The 24033-nt window shown below is 37.8% G+C and overlaps 2 protein-coding genes across 4 annotated transcripts; both read left to right on the top strand.

Annotated features, from left to right (window-relative positions):
- The first annotated feature begins 3900 nt into the window (after positions 1-3900).
- LOC116257714 (WRKY transcription factor SUSIBA2-like) lies at positions 3901-12920 on the top strand. 2 transcript variants are annotated; one of them, XM_031634671.2, is made up of 6 exons: positions 3901-3939; positions 6574-6756; positions 9219-9765; positions 9858-10026; positions 10115-10273; positions 12059-12920. In XM_031634671.2, exons 3-6 carry the CDS (start codon positions 9309-9311, stop codon positions 12675-12677), a joined length of 1404 nt encoding a protein of 467 aa, XP_031490531.1. In that variant the 5' UTR covers positions 3901-3939; positions 6574-6756; positions 9219-9308; the 3' UTR covers positions 12678-12920. The 2 variants fall into 2 exon arrangements, with proteins under 2 accessions (XP_031490531.1, XP_031490530.1); XM_031634670.2 differs by having other exon boundaries at positions 6574-6768.
- Positions 12921-19824: 6904 nt separating this feature from the next.
- Positions 19825-23653, top strand: LOC116257449 (chitin-inducible gibberellin-responsive protein 2-like). 2 transcript variants are annotated; one of them, XM_050078748.1, is made up of 3 exons: positions 19825-20217; positions 21457-21751; positions 22214-23653. In XM_050078748.1, exons 2-3 carry the CDS (start codon positions 21724-21726, stop codon positions 23398-23400), a joined length of 1215 nt encoding a protein of 404 aa, XP_049934705.1. In that variant the 5' UTR covers positions 19825-20217; positions 21457-21723; the 3' UTR covers positions 23401-23653. The 2 variants fall into 2 exon arrangements, with proteins under 2 accessions (XP_049934705.1, XP_031490076.1); XM_031634216.2 differs by having other exon boundaries at positions 21457-23653.
- Positions 23654-24033: the final 380 nt, after the last annotated feature.

Genomic DNA, 24033 nt, shown 5'->3' with positions numbered 1-24033 from the left:
TTATCGTTTTTAAGACACAGGAGCATAACGCTCACAGGAATCAAACTAGAGACATGAGTTTTAAAAAGCTTGTAACCCCACATATCATCAAGTTGAAAAAGATGACCAATTCAATGCATTTTTCTCTAAAAGAAAGAAAAAAAAAAGTCTACTTGGTGGAGCTTAAAAATGCTAAGGGGCCTTTTGGCAGCAAGAAAGAATATGAAATATGGTGTAAGTGTTTTATGAATTTGTTTTAATGATTGGAAAAATTTCATGAAATAACATAACCTCATTTTTGGGGCAAATTTATAAAACACAGACTTGCTGTCAATCAACCCATCATTATTTTCGCATGTGTAACTTTGAGTAAGAGATAATGCTGTTAAACCACCCGCTGTTGGCCCAAATGAGTCCTTGGGTATCGGCCCAGCCTGATCAGGTCCGATAAGGGCTCTGGCTAGCTCGACACCCAAAACCTAAGCACGACGCAACACCCAAAACACGAGTCCAGGCCTGACTCGGTTAGAATTTAAAAAAATATATATTTTTTAAAATAAAATAATATATAAAATTATTCATAATAAAATATTATAATATTAAATAAATATCTTATCAAACGGAACCGACGTTAGCCAGGGCCCACCCGGGTCGGCCCATGACTTATAAGGTCAATTGGGTTTTTTTTTTTCATTTTTTTCTTCTTTTTTTTTCTAACACGAGCACAAGCCCAAATCAAGTTGGGTACCATGTACCTATCGAGTACCCAACCAGATGCCAAAGCTTAGGTCACCCAATAAAAGAATTGCTTAATCCTTTCTCTCTCTCTCTATATATATATATATATACCATTAAAAATGTGATTTATATAATGATTTAGGCTCTGATATAGGCCACTAGTTTCATCGTAAGATTGTAGATATTTTAGTGAGGCGATAATAGAAAATTGCATGGCGGCCCGATTTGCAACAAGTTTTGACCTTTCACATTTATGGCTCTCCATTTACGCTAACCGGCCCTTAAAAACGGGGTCAGACAAGCAAACGTAGCTGTTGTCTCTCTTTCAAAGAAGAAAAATTGTAGAAAGTAAGAGAGAGAAAGAGAGCACAAGGACATAATGACATATGGTAGGGATGTGCTTTCAAATTTGAATCAGATATCCCTGTCACCTTTACCAGACTATTCGGATATTCTTTAATCCAACTTTTGAATTTGAATATACAAAATGCAGAACTATATAATTAATAGATTTGGATATCGAATATCCATCGAATACCCCAAAAGAAAAAAAAATGGTACATTGATTTCTGATCTCATTTCAGATAAGAAGTTAATTTTCTTGGAGTGCAACTACACGAATTCAAACACCGGATTATATTCAACGGGTTGACATTCCCTAACAGGCGGGCATGTATCCTTTAAGATACGAGTGTTTAATCCAGAAAATTGATACGTGGTTTTCTCTTTAACATGCTTTGGTTACATGTTCGGATGGCCTAAAATGACTTATGTGCCCCTAAAACTACAGTTGGTTTGAATCTGAGTTAGCTTAGATCGCTAAAAAACCTGGCCACTAGTCAAGGTTGGCCTGACTCACTCTCCACTCGCCGCCGACTCGTCATGACTTGTCCTATTCAGGTTATTTTAATAGTCGACCAAGTCGACTAGTCAACTCGCTGATAACGATGACCCGATCATATGCTGATCCGAGTCCGAGTTCATGAGTTTGTCAACTACACCTAAAACTCAAAGTGTTTAACTCGAAACTTCAGGAATCAGACATCCAGTTCTCAGCAGCTGTAAAAATCGAGTTCTGAATAGAATCGGCATGGCTGTCGGTTCAGTTTAATCTGTCGTGAATGGGTTGAAAATATTGAAGAGACGTCAGTGATTCAGTCCTGCCGTCACTAATTATTATCGGCGGTTTTTGTCATGAAGAACGATGGATAAGTTTATGACGATGTCTTACTATGATGAAACGTGATAATTGAGCTTTTCGTTTTCTCTCTCTCCCATTCTTTATTTGTTTTGTCTTCTTCTTTTTCTTCTTTGCAGTTTCTGCTAACATCAAGTGTAAGTATTTTTTTTATCATTTTAATCTCTCTCTCTCTCTCTCTCTCTCTCTCTCTCTATATATATATATATATATATATATATATAAAAGTATTCTTTTGTATAATCTAACCACATGGATATGATCTTAATAATGTTTTAGTGAGAATCATATACTAAGTCAATCATTTTTTTGAGTTTAACATGTTTTTCTAGTATTAAAAAAATAAATGGCTCTCATGATACCAAATTTTTGACGGTAGAAAAATAAGTATTCTTCTTAAAAAAAACTTTGAATTAGTATTTGCAAACATAACAAAAATGTATATATTTTGTTTACATTCAATTTTGTTTTTAATCATGTATTAGGAAATATAATTATTGGAAGAAAACAAAACCAGAGTTCTTTCTAATGATCTTCATTTCTATCTATTCATATCTACAGGTTTAATTATTAGTTTATATATATAACAATGACTATCTAGAGTCACCCAATCATTTAATCAATACCGTTCATTTAAAGCATATTGATGGTCGAGAGAAAAAAAAAAGTATGAATAGCCGACCTTTTGTGGGCTCTCAAGGAACATAACGTAGCTGGTTAGGTTAGGAGTTTATGTAAAGACATGTCTCTAATTCGATTATCATGAGCACTATGCTCTTGTGTCTTAAAGTGATATGACACAACATATAAGTTGAAGGGTGGACCGTTCTGCTGACATCGATGTAGCTCATGACTCCTAGAGAATGGGGGGCCTTCGGGCTTCGTTTCGGCAATGGGATGATCCTCTCGTTCACCCAAAATGGGCTCCCACCAACCTGACGTTCTTGGGGCGGGATGGGTGACCCAGATCCATTTGCTCAGGCCTGACAATAAATAAAATGTCAAACCAAGATGGGTTTCCCAACCTGGCTCCGTCCAACTAAGCCAATTCGATGCCTTGAGAACCCGGCTCAATAGTGGAAGTTGACATTTCATGGGTTAAATACACATTTTCATTCTTGTAAAACTAGGGCTGCACAATGAGCCGGGCTCTCGACTTGAACTGGTTCGAAAAAACTTGACTCGTGCTCGATTCGTTTATAAACGAGCCGAGATAAAGCTTACAAAATACTCGAATTGATAAATGAGTCAAGTTGGAGTGGTTCACGAACTCACTCCACTCGACTTGCAAACCATGATTTTTTTTTTGTGATGATGGAAAAAACTATGATTAAATAACCAAAGGAAAGTTGGCAATGTTTTTAGAAATGAAAAGTTGCATGGCATTTCAACTTCTCCTTTTTGGCGTCCTTCTCACTTTGAAATATTGAGTGAACAAGTTTGTGATTTTGAAAAGCAGAAAACCAGACAGTCAAAGTTCATGGTTTCACAGCCAAACGGGCCCCAACGAGCGAACCGTACAATGTGACTCGTTGACAAGAACCGGAAATCCGATACGTCGCGAAGGAACCGTTGACAGGGACGCATGAGTATTAGTGGAAGAGTTTGAGGGTTATAAGGATCTTTTGGCTCAAACCCCAAATACACAGCCAGAGGAAAAAGACGGACAGGGAACAGTGGGCTCTCTCTCTCTCTCTCTCTCTCTCTCTGTTTATCAAACGCGGAGGTTGCTGTCTCCTGATGCTCCCCGATGGGACGCAGAGTCAACCCCGATCCTCCCAGAAACGGCCCTGGTGGTGATCACCTGGAGCTTTCGTCGTCTTCCTCAGCCGCCGCCGCCGGCGGAGCTGGCGGCAGAGGGGCGGAAGGGGACGCCGGGAGGCGGCGCGGGGTCCAGCACGGCGAGGTACAAAACGATGTCTCCGGCGAGCCTGCCGATCGGCGCGCTCCCCCTGCTTGGACGATCCCTCGGGTCTAAGCCCACCACACTGCTTGAGTCGCCCGTCCTCCTCTCCAACATTCCGGTATGGTGTTCCCCTTGTCAGATTCCTCTCTGGTCGGTTGGGTTTGTTGATGTTGGGTGAGAATGCGAACCTCGCTTGAACTCCTTTTGGAAGATTATGCCAAAAATTTCCCTTTGAAGCTGCGAAAGGTTGATCATTTTTGGGGGAAATTTGCGAATGCGCTGGAGATGGAGGCATGGATAACAGTGCGGGAGCACGAATGATAAATTTTTAGTTCTTCTTTTAGTCAGATCGTTTCTCTGGTCCTGGATATGCTCTCTTCTGATTTTTGGGTAGTGATGAGTAACGTATTGGAGAAGATGGTTAAAAACCCTAAAGGGAAGAATTTTGATAAGGGAGTGAAGTTTTTTGACCTTTAGCTTAAAATGTTGAAAGTTGGAGCGAATCTCGGTAGAACACCAGCTTAGATGCTCTCATTAGTTGGATGGAGGCACATGTCCAGTTAACTGTTATGATTGTGGTATTGGCGAAATTTAGTCTGTATTTGGCCGAGAAATTTTCGTATTTTCTTCCGTAGAGCTGTTTTCAATTTTTGTTCGTCATTAGTTATTACTTGGTTTTGGTTGGTCTTTCAGATTGGGTGAAGTGAATCGCGTGTTGAAGTCATATGATGATGAATCTCATGCTTCCCAGGAATAAAATTGGTTCTGACGTTAAATGATTGTAGTACGAGATAATGAGATTTTGATGTGATTTTGGTTCTTTTGGCAGCTTTATGCTGTTCGATTTTTGGAATTTCTTTACACTGTCACTTTTTTAGGGGTTTTGATCTTGTAAGTTAGCCTTCCGAAACGTGTGGTGGGAATCTGTCCGTGATATATGAGATATCTTAGAGAATATTTATCTATAGTTCTCATCTCTTTTCTCAGTTGGATTTGTCCCCGGAGTTATTATGTTGTCCTTTTTTATCATTTTGGTTTTTATCTCTTTTGCTTGAAGGTTTGTGAAATGTGTAAATGGTATGTCAAGTTCCAAGAGTGGGGCAAAAGGTAAAATGAACAAGGCGACCATGAGACATAGCATGCCTTAGAATTTCCCAACGGTTCCAAGTCCCAACAGGAACTCACCCTTCTCCCACAAGAGTTCTCGAATTGGCTATAGTTCTTTTAGTCATTCTATACAAGCCACCCCTTTTGACTTCGAGTTGGTTACACTGTTCTTTAATCATCCTCTACAAGCTATCCTTTTTGAGTGATTTTAGAGTCATGGAACTGAATCAACCAATCGTGAAGAGTTCTGTTCTTCTTAGTCTGTGTCATGAAGCACCGTAAGCTTGCGACTTCTTAGGAATTTTTAAAGTAGAAGTTCATGGGAAGTCAGATAAGGGATACTGACTGCATTAAAGCTGTCGGATTTGGATATCCATTGATGATATAATCCATCTGCTATGTATTATGGGGAAGTATGTAATGGAAGCAGTGTTAACATGGCCAATGATGAGGGTAATAAATGCTTTCAGGTTTGTCATCTTCTCTGCCGACTGATTTAGTGGTGTACTACATAGCTGTTACACTATTATCAGGGTTCCTGGAATGCCTCCAAGACCTTATAACTAAGCAAATCCAAACAAAGTTCAAGGCTTCAAGCTGTATAATAGCAACCTCTCCTTGTCTGCTAACAGGCAAGGGTTGTGCAGTAAGAGGAAACTTGATGTCAGAGCAGGAATGCTTGTTATTTTATGGTTCCGGTGTCTTGATGGTTCTAGAAGTTCACAATCAGAACTATCAGCTAATGTGTGCCCTTAAAATCAGGTCATTATATTGGTATATGTGGTATATTTAAGTAAGATTCTTTGGCACAATCCTACAGGCTTGTGTTTCACTCAAACAAGTGAAATCTAGGTTCATCAGAATTGTCAACTAGGGTATTCATGCACAGGAAAATGACTTCCTTTTTTACTTGCAATTGCTAGGTTATTCGCTTAAAATTTTAAAACTTAATTATTTTCTGAAAGTTCTTTCTCATTTTTTCCTTTCTCGGAATAGGATAGAGGTGTTCAATAGTTCTATTTTCAGCAGAGTTCCAGTTATTTTTCAGCTGTTTATTGCAATCAAAAAATTGGAAAGTGAAAAGACCTTTATGGCTAGTTTTCTTTGGATTAAAATTCCTTGATGGTTGCTTAACTTAGTTATTATTTTAGTAATTCCAGCTTGTCTAAATTAACATCTCTGGAAAAGGCAGCTACTGCAGTTCTATGTTCATGTTTGTATTGTATAGACCTAACATTTATAATGCATGTGGATGATACTAAAAGTTAGCTAGATTTAGCATTAAAACAAGTTTCAAAGGTTTGTTTTGGTGTAAAGGCCAGGTTTCTGACATGGTTTCAGCTTGTCAAATTCAGACTTATAGAATTGCACTTCCTTTGGTTTCTTCAAAACAAAACTCCTTTACCCCTCTATATGACATGAATAAAGCAGCAATTTGTTGCGTCCCTGTAGACTTGTCTTGACATGGGTTCATGGATATGTCTGAATTCCCTCTCTCTCTCTCTCTGTGTGTGTGTGTGTGTGTGTGTGTGTGTCTCTTGAATCACCACTTTATTTCTATGACAAGTGTGCTTATTATTTTGTTATTTGTTGTTACTTGGAATTGACACATGCTGAATGTACCATGTCAATTTGCATGATGTAGCTTGCAGAGCCCTCTCCAACTACGGGGACCTTCTCATTTCGTCCATGCAATGCTGGTTTCAATTCTGGCCTTGTATCTAATGCATTTTCTTCCTCATGGAATGTCTCCAAGAAGCACTATCTTGGTGATGGCAGTGGCCCCGGAAGTTTTGTGTTTAAACCACGTGAAGAAGCAAGTTCCAGTGTGGGTGCCCTTGTAAGTACTGTATGTACTTTTTTCTGGTTGTGTGTCATTCTTTGGAAAAAAAAGTTGATTTTCTCTTTCCAGTGATTGTAAAGCTCATTGGTTTGTGACATCACATTCATGATGACAGTCTGATGACTATATTACTTCCTTTTAAGATAGAATTATGTTCGCCAATTTTGTGGTTTCTAGGAGTTTGTTCTTGCATAATACATATCAATGCTTCACTTGAGCTATTGTCAACTGGTCTTAGAAAATAACATATTAATAATTAATGCATATTTTTTCGTCTTTGTTGTGATGCACGAATTTGTTCTTGCATATCATAACCATACCATTTCTCCTATTGGAAGTTTAACAGTGGAACAAGAGGTTGAATATTAAACTGTGATAGTATTTTATGTGTTTGCCTTTTTTTATGTGCTAAAGAAAGTTATAGGTTCGAGTATTAGCTTATGCTATTGATTATCTTAGAAGTTTGGGAATGGGCATCAGTGGCAGCAGTGAGTTTTTTTGTTCATTAGAACCCCATTCCATCAGTTGAGGGCCAAAGTGGCAAAAAGTGGGGATCAAGAGGAATTTGGCATCTTCAAGTCTCTCATATATATGGATTTGAATGCCTTTGAATAAGCTGATGATTGGCATATCCAATAACTGACACCTGATTTGCATTGGTTAACATTGTTGCTCGCAAATCATTAGTCCACCTTGAACTTTTAGGAAGAAGTAATCTGTTGAGTTGACAGTGTTTTGCTGCTCCTAAGCTGTCCAAAAAGGAGAATGCATGGCTGGAAGTGGTGGTGCTTGGCCATGTCGTAGTTGTGAAATCCACTTTTACCTATTCCATGATTTCTCGTGTCATGGGATACATGTCATCCCTAACTACAGGTCCCAAAACAGAACCTTCTTATGTTCAACAAGATGATGAACTATTAAACAATTTTCCAGGATGGTTAAGAGTCCTTCAGCACAACAGTGTGCAAAATGATGTAATACCCTGTCCATCTATTATGTGGGCCCTAAAAAACCAAAACTAGTCAAATTCAAATCTCAAACCTTAGCCTTAAAATCTCTAGTAGGTCAGCATCAAGACCATCCTTATTTTAGTCACATTTGATGTTTTTATTGTCAGTATGAACAAAAATTAGTAATTATGATGCCTATGATGATGATGGCGAAAAATTTATGTTATTGATGCGATTTTAAGTTTTTTGTCTTTTCTTTTTCTTTAAAAAAAATGAAATTGCTTATATTTATGATGTAGACACGAGCTATTTCTTAAATTAGGTGCATTTGCTCATATTCATATGCAATTTTAGACCAAAGGATGTAGAGAAACATTATCAATGTGTTTAGCTACTTCGTATAAGTCAGCAAAGCTGAAATGGAATGCTAACATTTACACTACAAATTTCCAACTAGCTTGTGGCTGAATACATTACACAGTTTCTAAAAAATGGAATATGGGTAAAAGAGGAATTGTTTTTGTTCGTATATAAACTCAAACACTTCCTTGGGAATTGGGATGGTCACTGGCTTCCTCCGTGTTAATGATGACAACTAGGAAGACTCATGTATATTGCCCTCTTTTCATAGTCAGAATTAGCTGACACACTTGTGCACATTTTGTTTGCTGCTTCAGCTTTTGGTCCATCAGACAGTAACACAGATGTACACAGGAAAGTTTGTATGGTTTCTTTCTCTTTTTCCATGGTTTTCTTTCTTTCCTTTTATTGCCAACCTGGAGTATACCCAGCTTAACTTACACAAGAAACTAGTGACAATTGTTTATTCATACATTCATAGATGTCATGACGGGCACTAATCCATTGTTGGAAAGCATTTCGTTGTTAATATTTATACGACTGCTTAACCCTTAAAGGAGTTGTGACTGATTTGCAAGGTTAATACAGATTATTATGGCTAGAACGTGCAAATCTGATCCTGAGAGTTGACCACATACTGCTTTATCAGAACTCAGAAGTAGAACTGCAGTTTCTTCTTGCTGAATTCCATCTCATTGGTTTTGGACATGAATATGACAATTGTTTTTTGAATAAATCAAAGAAAAATGTTCGAGTTAAACTCTGTTCTTCAGTTTCTCCTGGAAACATCTCAAACTTCAGATTTTCAGTTTCTCCTGGAACCTAGAGACATTGCATCATTGAAGCAAATACAATTGCATCGTGCTAGGACTACCATGCTGTATTTATGTATATATTAATTATTAAAGTAATGAGAAACTAAAATCAACTAAAATTGGTGCTTGATAAGTGATTACTATATGGACAGGACGGGTGTGTGTTTATCAAATATGTAAGCATGTTACCAAAAAAGGATGAGTATATATTTATCATTTAGTATATGAAAAATGCTTTTGCATATTTGGTTGTCAAGTACTATTTTTCCTCTGCATCTACCTTGTGTTTACAATTTAAACATTGTTTTATTACCCTTTGTAGGCTGTTGTCAACTCGAATCCAGAAAAAAATCAAAATTTTGGGCAATGTCAAGGATACTCTGAGCCACAAGCATCCATAAAGATTGAGGCAATGGCTGTCTCTGCTAAGGATCTTTCCCTTTCTGTTGCAACTTCTGAGGCACCTGCATGTGGTGCTGCGTCAAATTCTATCACACCTGCCAATCCTTCATCTGATGAGTTAAATGTTAGAAGGGGCCCTGACGCCGAGACTCAACATGTATCCCTAGACCAGAAAGGTGCTCCTTTGACAGTAGTTGAAAGGCCATCTGAGGATGGATACAATTGGCGCAAGTATGGGCAGAAGTTGGTTAAGGGAAGTGAGTTCCCACGGAGCTACTATAAATGTACTCATCCAAACTGCCAAATGAAGAAAAAGCTGGAGCGAAACCATGAAGGGTTGGTTACCGCAATTATATACGAAGGGGTGCATGATCATCCTAAGCCTCAGCCAAGCCGGAGGCTAGCTGTTGGTGCTTCTGAAAATGCACATGGAGATGACAGATCAGATAGATCAACTAACATAGATGGTAATATGAGATTTAATTAATAATCTGCTGTGGTTATGTACTTTCCCTATGTGTGCAGTCTTGCAGTTGTATGACCTGATCGTCTATTACAGATAAGTCACTGAATGCCATTGGTCAGGCATGTAATCAGTTAGAATCAAATGGAACTCCGGAATTGTCCTCTGTATCTGTAAGTGATGATGATGAAGACGTTGATGGATCTGGTGCTCACCGAGACAGGAATGATGAGGCTGATGAAGATGATCCTGAAGCAAAACGCAGGTCTTGTATCATTTTAAAGCTCTGATTCTAATTAATTTACTACTGAGATTGTGCCAATCAATCTGATGCTCAAGTTTATTTCAAGCAGAAAACTGGAGACTGTGGCCATGGATAGTACAATAACTACTAGAACAACTCGAGAGCCACGTGTTGTTGTACAGACACTGAGTGAAGTTGATATCCTTGATGATGGGTACAGGTGGCGTAAATATGGTCAGAAAGTGGTGAAAGGAAATCCTAATCCAAGGTTGGTCTTGGTTTGCTTCATTATATATGGCTTAGCAAGTGTACGGAATGATAAACATAAAACTTTTTGTCATGATGATGTGATGTTACAATGCTGCTGCTATGTACAACAAAATAAATTTTTACAACCATATGTTTTTGACTTTCTTGTTTTGAAGAGATTGCATGTATCATTCTTGGTGGTAGTTAAAGTAGGTACGTCTGCTTATCTGTATAATTTATAGGTATGATATCTTATTTTCTTTGGGGATGCTTGTCTGAAATTTCATGTAGAATTTCTTGAGTTGCAACTGCATGAGATCAGCACTATTCTTATGTATGCTTAATATCTGTACATATGAATAGTATTTGAGCAATCTTAGAGATGGTTTTTGCGCTAGATCTTGTGTGGTCAAATTAGAAATTAGTTGAACACTCAGCCTAGTTGCTGCTCAGCTAACCAGTCATTGGCCTTGAAGCCAGTAAGGCTCTTTTTTTAGGCTTGGCAGCTGATGCGATGATTCGTGCGCATTGACAAATTAATTATTGGCCAGGTAGTCCGTGATTGGTAACTACAACAGAGCATTTTTTCCCCTCTATTTTTAAGGATAATTTGGAAGTTAACTTTTTTAAGGACAAATGAGACGATTGGTTTTTGGTACACATTGACAAACTAATTGTTGGCCAGCTAGTCCGTGGTAGGTAACTAGAAAAGAGCATTTTTTTCCCTTTTATTTTTAAGGATAATTTTGGAAGTTAACTTTTTTAAGAACAACTTTCTGTTGATACGGATGGTTGGAAGAAAAGAAGAAGAAAAAGAAAAAAGAGCATTTTTTTGGTTGTCTAGTATTATTAGTTCATTACATTATTTTCTTTTTCTCTCAACTGTCAATATCGAAAAAGTCAAATGCCAAAGATCGTTCCTGATGGATTTAACAACTAAGGGTCTGACACCTACTCATTAGTCTATTACTGTGTATGTGTGTGTGTGCGTGTCAATTGTTTAGTCTATTACTCTTAGGGCTTGTCCAACTAATATGATGGGGTTTAGGTGTATGGGTGTGTTTATGTCTTCTCTTCAATGACTTGAATCCACTCATTCTGTCATTCATTGGTGTTCACGTCATGAGCATATGGTTGTGGCTGATCACCTATTTATCACAACATCTAAACCTTCTTAGCATATTGCTATTGATGCACTCGCTCATCGGCTTCTTGCATCATCCACTATTCCCATATTTCCTGCTAATTCATCTGGTCTTTATGCCACTGTTCTGTCCTATGTTGCAATCTGTGAGTTCATGCCACAAAGTGGGTTAGCATATGATCCTGAGATTGTGAGGGCAAAGTCGCTTTGCCTACTCTGCTTACTAGCTATAAGTTGGCATGCTCCCTTTCAGTTGTTATTGTGTGTTCAGAACTGGAAACAATCTACTATTTCTCCTTGTCATATGGCTTAGAAAGATAATTAGTGACTAGAATTTCAATTAGTGAAGTATTCTGATAACCTTATCTGGCTTAATGCCTTTTTTTCGTCAAACTACTGGGATTTCTTTTTTTTTTTTTTTCTTGATTTAAATTCGATTACTGCATTCACAAAAGTGAACTACTTGGAACTCACCCATATTTACCAAATGCCTGTCACTTGAGGATGTAAACTTTTGTTGCATGTTGGGCTCTAGCTTGTCAGATTTAATTCATAATTGATCATCTTGAAGTTGGATGAACTATGTCTTCGTGCTTCCGTAAGAGCAAAGCAGAACCAATGAAGTGCTGTTGTTTTTCATCAATGCTTTACTGTTGGCAGGAGTTACTACAAATGCACCAATGCTGGATGCCCTGTTAGGAAGCATGTGGAGAGAGCCTCGCATGACCCAAAGTCTGTTATTACAACATACGAAGGAAAACATAATCATGATGTACCCACTTCCAGTTCCACCAACCGTGAAACATCTGCACCAATGGCAGTGCAGAACCTCAGTCCTCTCAATACCAATATGCAGGTGTCTCTGAATCCTGTTATGCTAATGCCACCTAATCAGATTGAGGTTAACAGGGCAGTACCTTATTCTAGAGGACCTGATGCAGTTAGTCTGGATCTTGGTGTGGGGATCAGTCAAGCTGCTGAAAACAGTTCCCTTCACAAGCAGAATCAAGCAGAAGCGGACAGCATGTTGAGACAGGTCCATGGTGGCAATGTTCCCAGTTCAGGGATCAACTGTCCAGTTCAATCTGCTGGGATTTTACCTTTTTATGGGAATGGAATTATGGGCAACCGACCTGATCATTACAGAGTTAAAGAAGAAGAGGGCCAAAATTTCAACTTCGATGTGATGTCATCGTTGAACAATTTCCATCGTAGCACTGGCAGATTTATGTTGGGGTCCGAAGTAGATGCATCTCATGCTCAACAGTTCACAAGATAACCCAGTTTTGTCATGGTTTCTTACTGAGGTGATCCCCACGGTCGGAGATTCTGCTAGAGTTCTTTCTTCCAGGGAAAATAAAGGCAAAAATGGTGTATCTCTTGTTGTAATATAGCTTCCGCAGAAAGCTGTAGTTTATGTTGTTGGACTACAAAATTGTTGTTAGCAGCAGCGCTTTTGGGCTCAAAAGGCCCGTATATAAAATCATGCTGCGGTTTTAGTGGGGAAATCCGCTTTCTATTTTTTGCTGCTTTCTCTTAGCCGAACTGATTCTTTCCCAACTCGAAGCCCAGAATGCTTTCCCTTTGGCAGGTTCTCTGTGCAACTTTAACAAGGTGGACTCGGTGCAAGTAGGTGTTTGATTCGAAATCAAATGCAGATGCTGTATATTCTTGAATATTATCAGATTGTTGGTTGGATTTTCATAAACCATCGAATGGGCTGATTCTTAAATTTTCCCTTTGGAGTTTGGTGAAGAAAAAATCAACAAAGCTGAGAACTTCAAAAGCAACCGTGTTCGATCCTTCCCTTTTTTCTTTCGTTTAATATCTCGATCATATTTCAAGTATGACATATATAAGAAATATCAGGATTTTGGTTGGGACTTCATTTATTTCTAGTAGTTAAGAACAAAGCATGAATGCGTCTTGAATGTTAGTAGGTCTCTCGTTGCACCAAATTATTCAACCCAAGCTATTTCCCAAGTTTGCAACAGGGTTTCAAACAGAACCCATGGATCTACAGACTGCCAAGGGCAGGATTCCTGAAGCTGATATTAATGATGTACAATCAGCAGATAATATTTGGTTTAATAAAATATATGGAGCTAATGAGGCGAACTCTGTTTCTCGTTAATTTTTTAAAATCTTTGCAAAGTAAAAGGTCAGAAGTGGTTCACACAAATTATTAGTAGCAAACGTTTTTGGTTCATGTGATTCTAATATTTTAGTAGGTTTTGATGGCAAACGGTAGATACACGATACTTTAGTTGATAGGTGTGTGGTTCCCTACTCACGTCTCTAAGCTGCCCTGGATCACAGGACAAGAGGAAAGGAGAAGGGGCTCCTTGGCCATGCCCATCTATTGGTTTTCTTCCTCTAGATTACCGATTTGACTATGGTACCATTTATTTGGATCTGGTAAGTAAAGTTGAGATCGTATTGCTAAGCATATTTGTATTCCCTATGCATAGGGATGTCAACATATCTGATTTGAATCTCATATCCGATTGAACCAATCCCAACAAATCAGACATGACAAAAATTTTAATATCAGATTAAAAAACCAGATCGGATTCGGGTTTAAAAAATAACATCAAATCGGATTCGATATAGATTTGGATAGGATTTATTTTTAGACAAATATCCTTATATTTAATGCTCTTACATTTTGAAAATTGGCAGAACTCGGTTCAAAATTAGTATTCGGATATGAATATAAAAATCGGATTTGGATTGTGAAATTGGTTTTCGGATTCAGATCTGACTTTGCTTTATTCATATTCAAATCCAAATTTGAATCCAAATATGTGAATATTCGAAAAGAACAGATATGATTAAGGCAAAATTCATATTCGGATAGAACTGACACTTGTCAGATCCAAATCCGATTTTTAAAAATAGGATCTGAATCTAATAACAAATGTGGATCTCATTACATAGGATTAGATTGAATTCGGTAAAGTGCAGATCCAGGCCAAATCAGAACCGCTTAGTTTCCTAAACTCCAAACAAAATAACATTAGACAAGGTCGGCCAGTGAATAGGCCCTCAAGTAGAAAGCACGATTGGTCACAGGTTACTTTAGACATCCAACCTGAAATCCATGATTATTATTAGGCCGTATTTGATAGCTTCGGATTTCAAATCTGCGACTAAATTTCGATTTCAAATCTTAGACGGGGATGAAACTATGTCCTCATATTTATAATTTTAAAAAAGGATAAAATAATTGAAAAAAAAAATCCTTAAAGATGGTGTAAATTTACACACATCAGTCCCATTTTGGACGTTTCCTTTCACAGTTCTAATTTTTTGTTTTCTTGACCTTTTGTGAGCAACTTTTCTCACCATTATCGACCCAAAACATCTTCAAACATTTATTATATACATAAAATAAATGGTAGAAGATAAAAAATATCAAGCACAACAAGCTTTTGTTTTGTATAAAAGGACAAGATGGGTACACTGGAGAAGAATTTGCAAGGACAAGTCAGGTACAATTGAGAATAGTTTTCAAACACCCTTAGAAATTCAAAGAAGAAGGGTGAAGTAGGTCCAAAACATTAAAAAGGAACAAAGGTGTCTTAAAAGGTCCAAAATAGAAAGTCTAGCCTTGTTGGTAGGAGGAAAAGATAAAAAAAAAACTATTCATATATATATATAATGGAGATTTACTTTTTCTGATTGATACAACCATTTAATTAGGACTGTTCCATTTAAATTGATGGATAGTCGAGAAAAAATGTGATAGGTATTTTTGTCATATATTATTAATTTATATTTTTTTTTCTTTATTTTCCTCTCAACCATCCATCTGTTTCGGAGAATGGCTGGTTGATAATTAGAGTCATCGGTTATTATTGACTATATATATGCACATGAATGCAGTCTCATTAAGGTTGTCATTTGCTTTTCTTTATATAAAGAAGAATCAAATATACCAGTTGCCAAATACTCTTAGATGGCTAAAAATTGACAAAAATTATTTATGAAAGAATGCTAGATATTATCAAATAACTAAGAATTATAACTCCGTTGTTAAAAATACCATAAACTTTTGCTAAAAACACTATAAACCATTGCTAATATTTTTACAACTATTTTATAACAGTGAACTTTTATTCTTGTCCATCCATCTTATCCAACTACATCGTGTGTGTGTGTGTATATATATATATATATATGAGAGAATTGAAAAATATCTACCTACCTTTGTAGTGGAAGGTTTCTAATTTAGTATTACTGAAAACCGTTGGAAAACATGCATTAAACATGACACTTATAAAAAAAAAAGAAAGAGACAACCACCCGGCAGTAAAGATAATCGGCCGTTATATATATATATATACATTTAAACAGGCGAAAGGGTGAGAATAAATTAAATCAACGTTGAAAGTACCAAACCATGGGTAGGTAGGATTGCAAAGGAGTCCAAGCCAATTTAAAGCAAATCGGTCGGTTGACAATTAAATTAGCTATAGATTGACAAAAAAGAAAGGTATAAAAATATTTAAAAATATAAAAATAGCGTGCTGACCTCGATAGTATAAGACGTTGCTCCGCCACCCTTTATCCGCCCATAGTCTAATCAAATTTCCTCATCCCTTGCTAGAGCTAGAAAATTTTAGTCGAAGGGCACCGATAAGTCTCCGAATTAATGAAATAGGTGCTCGCATGACACTGACATAAGTCTAGTATGGACATCAAACACGGCCGGGTTTAATTTGTCACCATAAAAGATTTCAAAGGCCGGCATGAACAGTAGCCTACACTAATCACACTGCAGTCAGCATCTCTGCAACTGAGATACCAAAAGTAGGTTTAGTGTTTAAAGGAGATAGAAAAGGATGAAAGCGGCAAAGTTAGTCAATGGTTCTGAGTTTCGTGAATGTCAAACTTTTACAAAAGATGAAACAAGTATGAGCCCCAAGAACATAATTATTAATCAACGGTTTTACACAAGGGACAAAGTCTCTTATACCAAAGAAATAATGGTACATGAAGACAGGGGCGGAGGGAGGGGGGGGTTCGCCTGGGCCATGGCCCGGGGGTGAGTGCAGGATTTTTTTTTTATATTGAAAAATTCAAATTTTTTTAGTTTGATTCGACCCATCACTTCTCTTGGCTCGACCCGCTCTTAAAAAAAATTCTAGCTCCGCCCACATGCGCCCAATCACCCCTTTACCTTTAATAACACGGTGGAAAAGGTGGAAAAGCTAGTCATTCTTCCTTCTTAAATGTAAAGTGCATCGGATCCACTAAAGTTTCTACTTATAAACAATTGAACACATCATATGGTGGTCTCGTACTTATCCTTGATCAGTATTTGACAGGAAGGTTCTTCATTTAAGGGCTTAATTTTGCTCCTAATTCAAAAGGCAGCTGGTTTATTCTCAACTGTGGCCGACCTGGCTTTAACTTGGAATCAGCTTTACCATTACTTTGAACCTCTATGCAAATTCAAATTGAAATTTGGGTTCAAATTTGTGCTGAGGCATCTTGGGAATATTAGCGAGTCCCTTTCATCTTAGTGTCCTCCTTCATTCTTTTAAAAGCGAAACTAAAATTTTTTCACGAAGGAGGCTGAATTAAAGTTTTTAAATTTTAACTGGAGTTGAAATACCATTTTTCAAAATTTTTGTATAGAACAAATGGAATTTTCTAAACTTTATATGTAAATTTTAAATTTTTTCCTTTTTGAGATGGGGGCAGGGCACATGTAGGCGCCCTCCTTGGCTCTGCCCCTAAACTCTTCAACTTTTACGCGAAGCATTACATATGGGCAATATTGAAACTGTGTTTTTCAGTGGTATCGCTGCTGTGTTTTTTGCAGCTTTCATTGTTGCTGAAACTACTATCAGCGACTACTTAGATTGAATTATTTGATCTTGAGACCGAATTGTTTGTAGCATGAGAGTTTATGGAGCAAGTTATTTGTTGGGGTATTTCACTTTTAACTGTGGAATAACACACAAGTTGCCCTTTAAAATTTTGGCATGTTGAATTTGGCACCGTTTTGATGGAAGTTAATCATCAGTTTAATATGTTGATGGAAAAATACCAATAAGGTACCCATTTTCTTGGCATAATAAAATGAAGTATCCAGACAAAATTTCTCTTTTTCAGAAAATTAAGCATTGGATTGAATTTTCAGAACATTATCAGGTGAAATGAAATATCAGTTGAGGGGAAGCTTAGTCAACGAAATCCTACTATTTTTAAATGTTTTGTCCCCCTTTCGTCTTTTTTTTTTGTTTTATAAATAAGAAAAAAGAAAAGATTCTTCACCCTCAGGAACCGTGTGGGCACCACACTCACTAAAAAGCAAAGAAAAGTAGAGTTGGTCCTCCACCTTTGACGTCATAAAGCCTTGAGAGATATATATTTTTAAATTAGTGGTTCTTTAAAGAGGAAGTGACAGTTGACGCATTAATTTTTATTTTATTACAAATGAATTGATTCTTCATAATGACACTTTGATGATAGATTATAGAGAATTTTAGAGAGAGAGAGACAAAGAGAGAGAGCACTTAGTTCTTATAATGGTATGATTAATTTCAAGTCCCACATTGTTCAAATATCATCTCAAATAGCATTCTTCAATTATGGAACTAAATATGTGGCTATAACTAATCAGTTGCACTACTTATCATTGATATGTTTTTAGCGATATTTTTTTTTTTAAAGAGTGAATGATTCATTTCACCGCTCTTAAAAGAGGTCACTAGTCTTTCTATGCCCCGTTCTTTAGGTTTTTATGGAGAATGTTTTAGGTCCTTTTACGTGCTAGAAATAAAACGCACTACGACGTGATAGTGACCACTCTAAAACTCGAACCTGAATTCATAAAAAAGCTAAACTACGTTGCTGTCTAATACGCTACCACCTCTCAGAGTTCATTCATAATGTGCCATAATTTATTTACAAAATTTAAAAAAAGTGTTGCTTTTGAGGCTTGTTAGCTCAAATTATATATATATATATATATAAAGTGAACTTAGTTTGGATGAGTGAATGACAAGTAAAAAACTTGGTTTTACAATAAAAATCAAATTTGTTTGAAAAACTTAAGGGGAGGCAGGTTTTTCATGCACTTTATAGAAACCATGTTTTGCTGAAACTGGATTTTAACAGAATTATCTAAACATTGTTGAAATAGTGTTTTGAAGCAAAACCAGGTTTTATGTTTCCGTTGAAACACCCCTTTAAAGTTGCAAGCAAAAGACAAAAGTGACGCGTAATAGTAAAAACTAAAAATGACAAGCTTGCGTAAAGAATTACAGGGGAAATGAAGCCCCTTTCAAAGAAATTTCTAGTGCGAGCACGTGGAAGCTGCCACGGTGAACGTTTCAGAAAATAAAATTGGTTAAGTAATAATATTTTTTTTATAAAAAAAATAAAAAAGATAATGTGGTTGTGAGTATGTGGAACGGTGGATGTTGACTCCGAGTCCTTTGAATCGAAGATTTTATTCGTTTACCGAAATACCCTTCTCAGTTCACCTTTTCATCACTGCTTGCCTCGTCTCGGTTTTGCTATCGTATCGGTAAGGGCCGGCTCATTTTCAAAATCATATTGGTCCAAACTAAGATATTCTTCTTTTAAAAAAAAAAAAACTATTTTTAATTATAATTTTAACTTTTAAAATAAAAATGCTGAAATAAGTTCATAAATTTTAGCGGTCAATATGGTGACAATAGTAAGTTGGGTTGAGTGACTGATCAGATTTTGGATTCAAGTTTTGTTTCGAGTTCGATCTCGATTTTTTTCAAACCGGATCCAGATTTGATACAGCTTTGATATATTTATATGTAACCAAGTCAGATCTTCTTCGGATTTCAGCTGCACACCAAATTTGGTGATGAAATTATGTATTGAATTTGAATTCAAATTTGGTGAAGAAATTGTGTATTAAATTTCAATTCAGATTTTAGCTCAATATCAAATTTGATGATGAAATTGTATACTGAATTTGATCACTACTTGGATTTTTTAAAATCTGACTACATAAATTTCAGAATCAATATATCTAACCCATTTACGTCCTTTTTACAAGATTTTCTACAGAATAAATATTTTTTCATTTTCATTAGTAAAACTATCTAAACTTCAATAAAGGACATGTTTTTGAAAAGTTTATCACTGGGTCTATGTAAAGAAGAAAGAAATTTATAAGGATTTGGACTTTTATTTTGGAGAAAATATGTGTTCCACAATATCACGCTCATTTCCTATTATTTTTGAAACAATTAACTTAAAATTTTATTAGAAATAGTTTTTAGGAAATCGACGCGTATCGCTTGCTGAGGACGAACTGATACCAAACGTATCGGCGGATCCCCGGCGATCGGAGACGATTTATACGGTCTAGAATTTTCAACTTTCGACGATTTTTTCCCGACATCGGGTCGTGCACTGCTGACTGAAACTTGGAAGGTCAAGATGGAATGGCGGAAATGAGATAATCTTCGAGAAGAATGGGTCCTTTGGCAGGGAGGAGGCCAAAACCGCGGGTGCGAGGGGGGGAATCTGTAGAGCAGTTTCCTTTTACCGACGGCGCTTCTTCCGCACGAGTTAACTTGTTACTCGGAGCATTAATGGCGGTCGCTTCCTCTCTCATGTGCTAGCGCCGTGCAGCTTCCGCCCGTCTTCAGTGCTCTGAAGCATTTTGTGCTTAGCTCTGTGCCTTATAAGGAGCTTCTCGGCCACTCTGTTCCTGAGTCTCCTCTGCACCATTGACTTCAGCCGTCCCTTGGAGCACCGCCGTCGTCTATCCCTCTCCTTTCCGACTCACAATTCAAGTTGCTTCTGTCGTCAAGGTCTGCGACCTGATTCTCTTCCCTTTTGCTCAATTTTGCTTTTATGGTCGTTCTATTTGATTGGTCATTACACACACACACAGAGAGAGAGAGAGAGAGAGAAAGAGAGAGAGAGAGAGAGAGAGAGAGAGAGAGAGATTATGGTAGGAGATCCACAGGGGCGTCAAAGTGGAACGGAAAAAGATTATTTGGAGAAAGCTTATTCGCTTTGGTAGGATATTTGGTTCATGTTGCTACTCCCGGATCTTACTAGACTGCATCAACAGAATCATTCGACTGTTTTCCTTTAGTGATTGATGCGCTTATACTGGCCTCTGATTTTTTTGCGAAGCTGAATGGAATATCGGTATTCTTCAAAACTGGCGTTTTAGATCATTTAATTTCCTTCCATGTGCCTACATCCGCCTGCTCGGAATTCTATGTTTGTGATTTTTTTTGTCAAATTCATCTTTTGCGGCCATGTCTGCCTTCTTTTTTTGGGTTCTCTTGGTTAAAAATATTTTCTGGTTGTATTGGTAATGGCCTGCTATATGGCTGAATTTTTGTGCAAAGTAGTTTTTTCAGTTTCTTTAGCACATCCTTCTGCAGAAATTCAAAACTTTTGGAGTTTTGAACCCCTCTTCCATTGTTAAATGTTTGTCTTAAAATTCTGCTTCTGAAACCAATATACTTTTTCATGATCATATTATTTTCTGCGTATAGTATTCCTTTTTTGATCCGAGTCCTTGTAAGTCAGACTTAAGAGTCCATGTATGATAAAATACTGTCACTCGCACACGAATTATCTTCTGAATATGAGTTTATGCTTTACTGATTTTTCAATTGGTAAAAGATGCCAATAACAAAGTAAATCTCGTGCAAGTCTTCATCTTTTGTACCAGCCTCAAATTTTCAAGTGGCCAATCTTTATCAACCATTTTATATCGACGATGGAAAATGAAGTGCAAGGACAGCGAGAAAACTGCCTTGGAAATAGGCATCACGAATCACTATAACCATCTGGAACACTATGACCATTTACCCTTGTATCATCTCATTTGAAATTTTGAATCATTCCGTCTTCTGTTGCGAGAATAATGTCTTGGTGAGTTTAAAAATTCTAACATTTTGGAAGCACCAACCCTTACGGGTTTTGTCCAATTACTATAGTGCTATTCGTGTGCTTGAAATCTTGAATATAGTGAAGTCTATGCTTTTAATCGTTTTGAGTTGCAACTCATAATCTTGCTGTGACTACAGATATTGTAAAGCTGCCGCAACACTGCTTGTGAGAAAAGGAAACTTTTAGATGAAAGCAATGGGGTTTGTCACCATGATCGCTGGACATGGTTATTCTTATATCTGCAAGATCCACGGGTGATATTCCACCAGGACTTCTGTGAAGGTTATATTGGTGCTCTGCAAACTGCGTGTTGAGTGCTTTCGAGATCTCTTGCACAGTAAAATCCAGACTTGAAGGCCAGATATAGGTTGTCTTAATAAAGATCAGAGAACAGTTTCTCCAAGATGAACAGTCAGTATTTCGTGAGCTCTGGTAACAACTGCCTAACTAGTTATCCATCAATTCAGCCTTCTGTGGTGCATGGTATTTCACAAACTTATTATCAGTGCCACCTGTCACCTGCGGAAGATGCCATTTTATACACCGAACCTCAGGATTCTCCCAGATCTCTCTGTTCTGGCTCATTCCAAGCAGTAAAGGGTCCTGCTTTTGTCTCTCAAGAGCAATTCTGCACTCTTGAATCATCGTCATGCATGATAGGACAATCAATTAAGTCATCATCAGCACATAGTTTTTCGTCGACTGGGAGCCCTGTTTCTCAACAGGATTCTCAGACCTACCCACCTGATATGCATTATTCCCCTGAAAACACTTACTGTTCTACCATGAGCCATGGCCACTTAGCAGATGGGGAGAGTGATTTAAGTTGTAGATTGAGAGAAATAGAAAAATTAATGCTTGGCCCTGACCCTGACTGTGGAGACAATTTTGTAGGTTCCTTGCAGAACCATGTAACGTTTGGACCAGGGGCATGGAGGCAAATGTTGGAGATCCGAAGCGGTGGCGTCAAGCAGGTTCTGATTGCTTGTGCAAAAGCTATAGCTGAGAACAACCTGACAGTAGCAGACTGGTTCATGAGTGAACTAAATCAGATGGTATCTGTTTCGGGTACACCAATTGAACGAGTGAGTGCTTATATGTTGGAAGGATTAAAAGCAAAGCTGGTATCATCCGGCAGTTCCATCTACAAGTCCCTGAAATGCAAGGAACCAACCAGTGCTGATCTTCTTACTTACATGCATAAACTATACGAAGTATGCCCCTACTTCAAATTTGGTTACCTGTCTGCAAATGGTGCTATAGCTGATGCATTGAAAGGTGAAGATAGGGTGCATATCATTGATTTCCAAATTGCACAGGGCAGCCAGTGGATTTCCCTGATTCAGGCTCTCGCAGCTAGGCCAGGTGGGCCGCCACATGTGCGCATCACTGGTATTGATGATGCAGTATCAGCCTATGCCAGAGGTGGAGGTCTGCAGTTAGTCGGGCAGAGACTATCATATATTGCCAAGTCATGTAATGTGCCATTTGAGTTCAATGGTGCAGGCATATCTGGCTGCGATGTGGAAGTTGACATGCTCAAACTACAACCACATGAAGCCCTGGCTGTGAACTTCCCATTCCAACTTCACCACATGCCAGACGAGAGTGTAAGCACAGCCAATCACAGAGACAGGCTTCTGCGACTGGTAAAAGGTTTATCACCAAAGGTGGTCACTCTGGTGGAACAGGAATGCAATGCCAACACGGCACCTTTCTTCCCCAGATTCATGGAAGCTCTAAGTTACTACACTGCCATGTTCGAGTCAATTGATGTTACTATGCCTAGAGATGACAAGAATCGTATCAGCGTCGAGCAGCATTGCTTGGCAGGGGAGATCGTGAATATAATTGCATGCGAGGGTGCTGAAAGAGTAGAAAGACATGAGCTTTTTGATAAGTGGCGGTCACGCTTCATGATGGCTGGGTTTAAGCCATACCCACTGAGCTCCTTGGTCAATTCCACCATTAAAGATTTGCTACAGAGTTACTGCAAGCACTATTCACTCGAAGAAAGAGAGGGGGCTTTGTTCCTTGGCTGGAAAAACAGACCCTTAATTGCCTCTTGTGCCTGGTGCTAAGAGTAGGTCTCCTTTCCACGACTTTTCGAACAGGGGTACCTTGGAATCTCTGTTCAGTTTCACTTGCCGTGCCATTTCTAGAGGATATTTCTTTTGTTTCTCAGATCCCAGATGTAGGTGGAGATTTAGGTGTCTCATAGGTATCCTTGATTACTGTACGATATGAACTTAGCATGTGTTCTAATTGTTTTCAGCATAACCTCCTGTACAAAAATCTGAATTTTGATAGTCCATCTGTCTTCACGTTTGTCCATCTTTTGTGCAGTACACGACCCTATCTACTTTAACAATCCTTCATTCTGTCTATGTAATGGTCTCTCTCTGTTGGCAGTACATGTTCCACTACTTGATACAGATTACGGTGCATTTTAGTAGTATGAAACAATCATGTTTTGTTAAATGTGTTCTTGAGCACAGAGAAAATTCATCTAAGATTATGCTCATGCATGCAATAGTGGCACAGCTGGATGCCATTGAAACGAGATTCCTACAGTTTGCTAGTTTACTACTTGGAGAGAGAGAGAGAGAGAGAGAGAGAAAGAGCCATATGCGTCTCTGCCTGACATTTCTTCCTGATGGATTATTGATATCCTCACAAAAACAATTTCATGTTCCTCACTTTGAAGGCCATTT

This window comes from Nymphaea colorata, chromosome 7, assembly GCF_008831285.2.
Source record: "Nymphaea colorata isolate Beijing-Zhang1983 chromosome 7, ASM883128v2, whole genome shotgun sequence".
NCBI lineage: Eukaryota > Viridiplantae > Streptophyta > Magnoliopsida > Nymphaeales > Nymphaeaceae > Nymphaea > Nymphaea colorata.
Note: the sequence above shows the minus strand (reverse complement) of the source record. Positions and strands in the feature narration are given on the sequence as shown.

What these genes read in the sequence shown, in the direction of transcription:
- LOC116257449 (XM_031634216.2), top strand. Translation starts at nt 21,724, where the DNA reads ATGAACAGTCAGTATTTCGTGAGCTCTGGTAACAACTGCCTAACTAGT.
- LOC116257714 (XM_031634671.2), top strand. Translation starts at nt 9,309, where the DNA reads ATGGCTGTCTCTGCTAAGGATCTTTCCCTTTCTGTTGCAACTTCTGAG. An exon ending in TAGATCAACTAACATAGATG is followed by an intron (nt 9,766 to 9,857) that starts GTAATATGAGAT and finishes CGTCTATTACAG; the next exon opens with ATAAGTCACTGAATGCCATT. An exon ending in GATCCTGAAGCAAAACGCAG is followed by an intron (nt 10,027 to 10,114) that starts GTCTTGTATCAT and finishes TATTTCAAGCAG; the next exon opens with AAAACTGGAGACTGTGGCCA.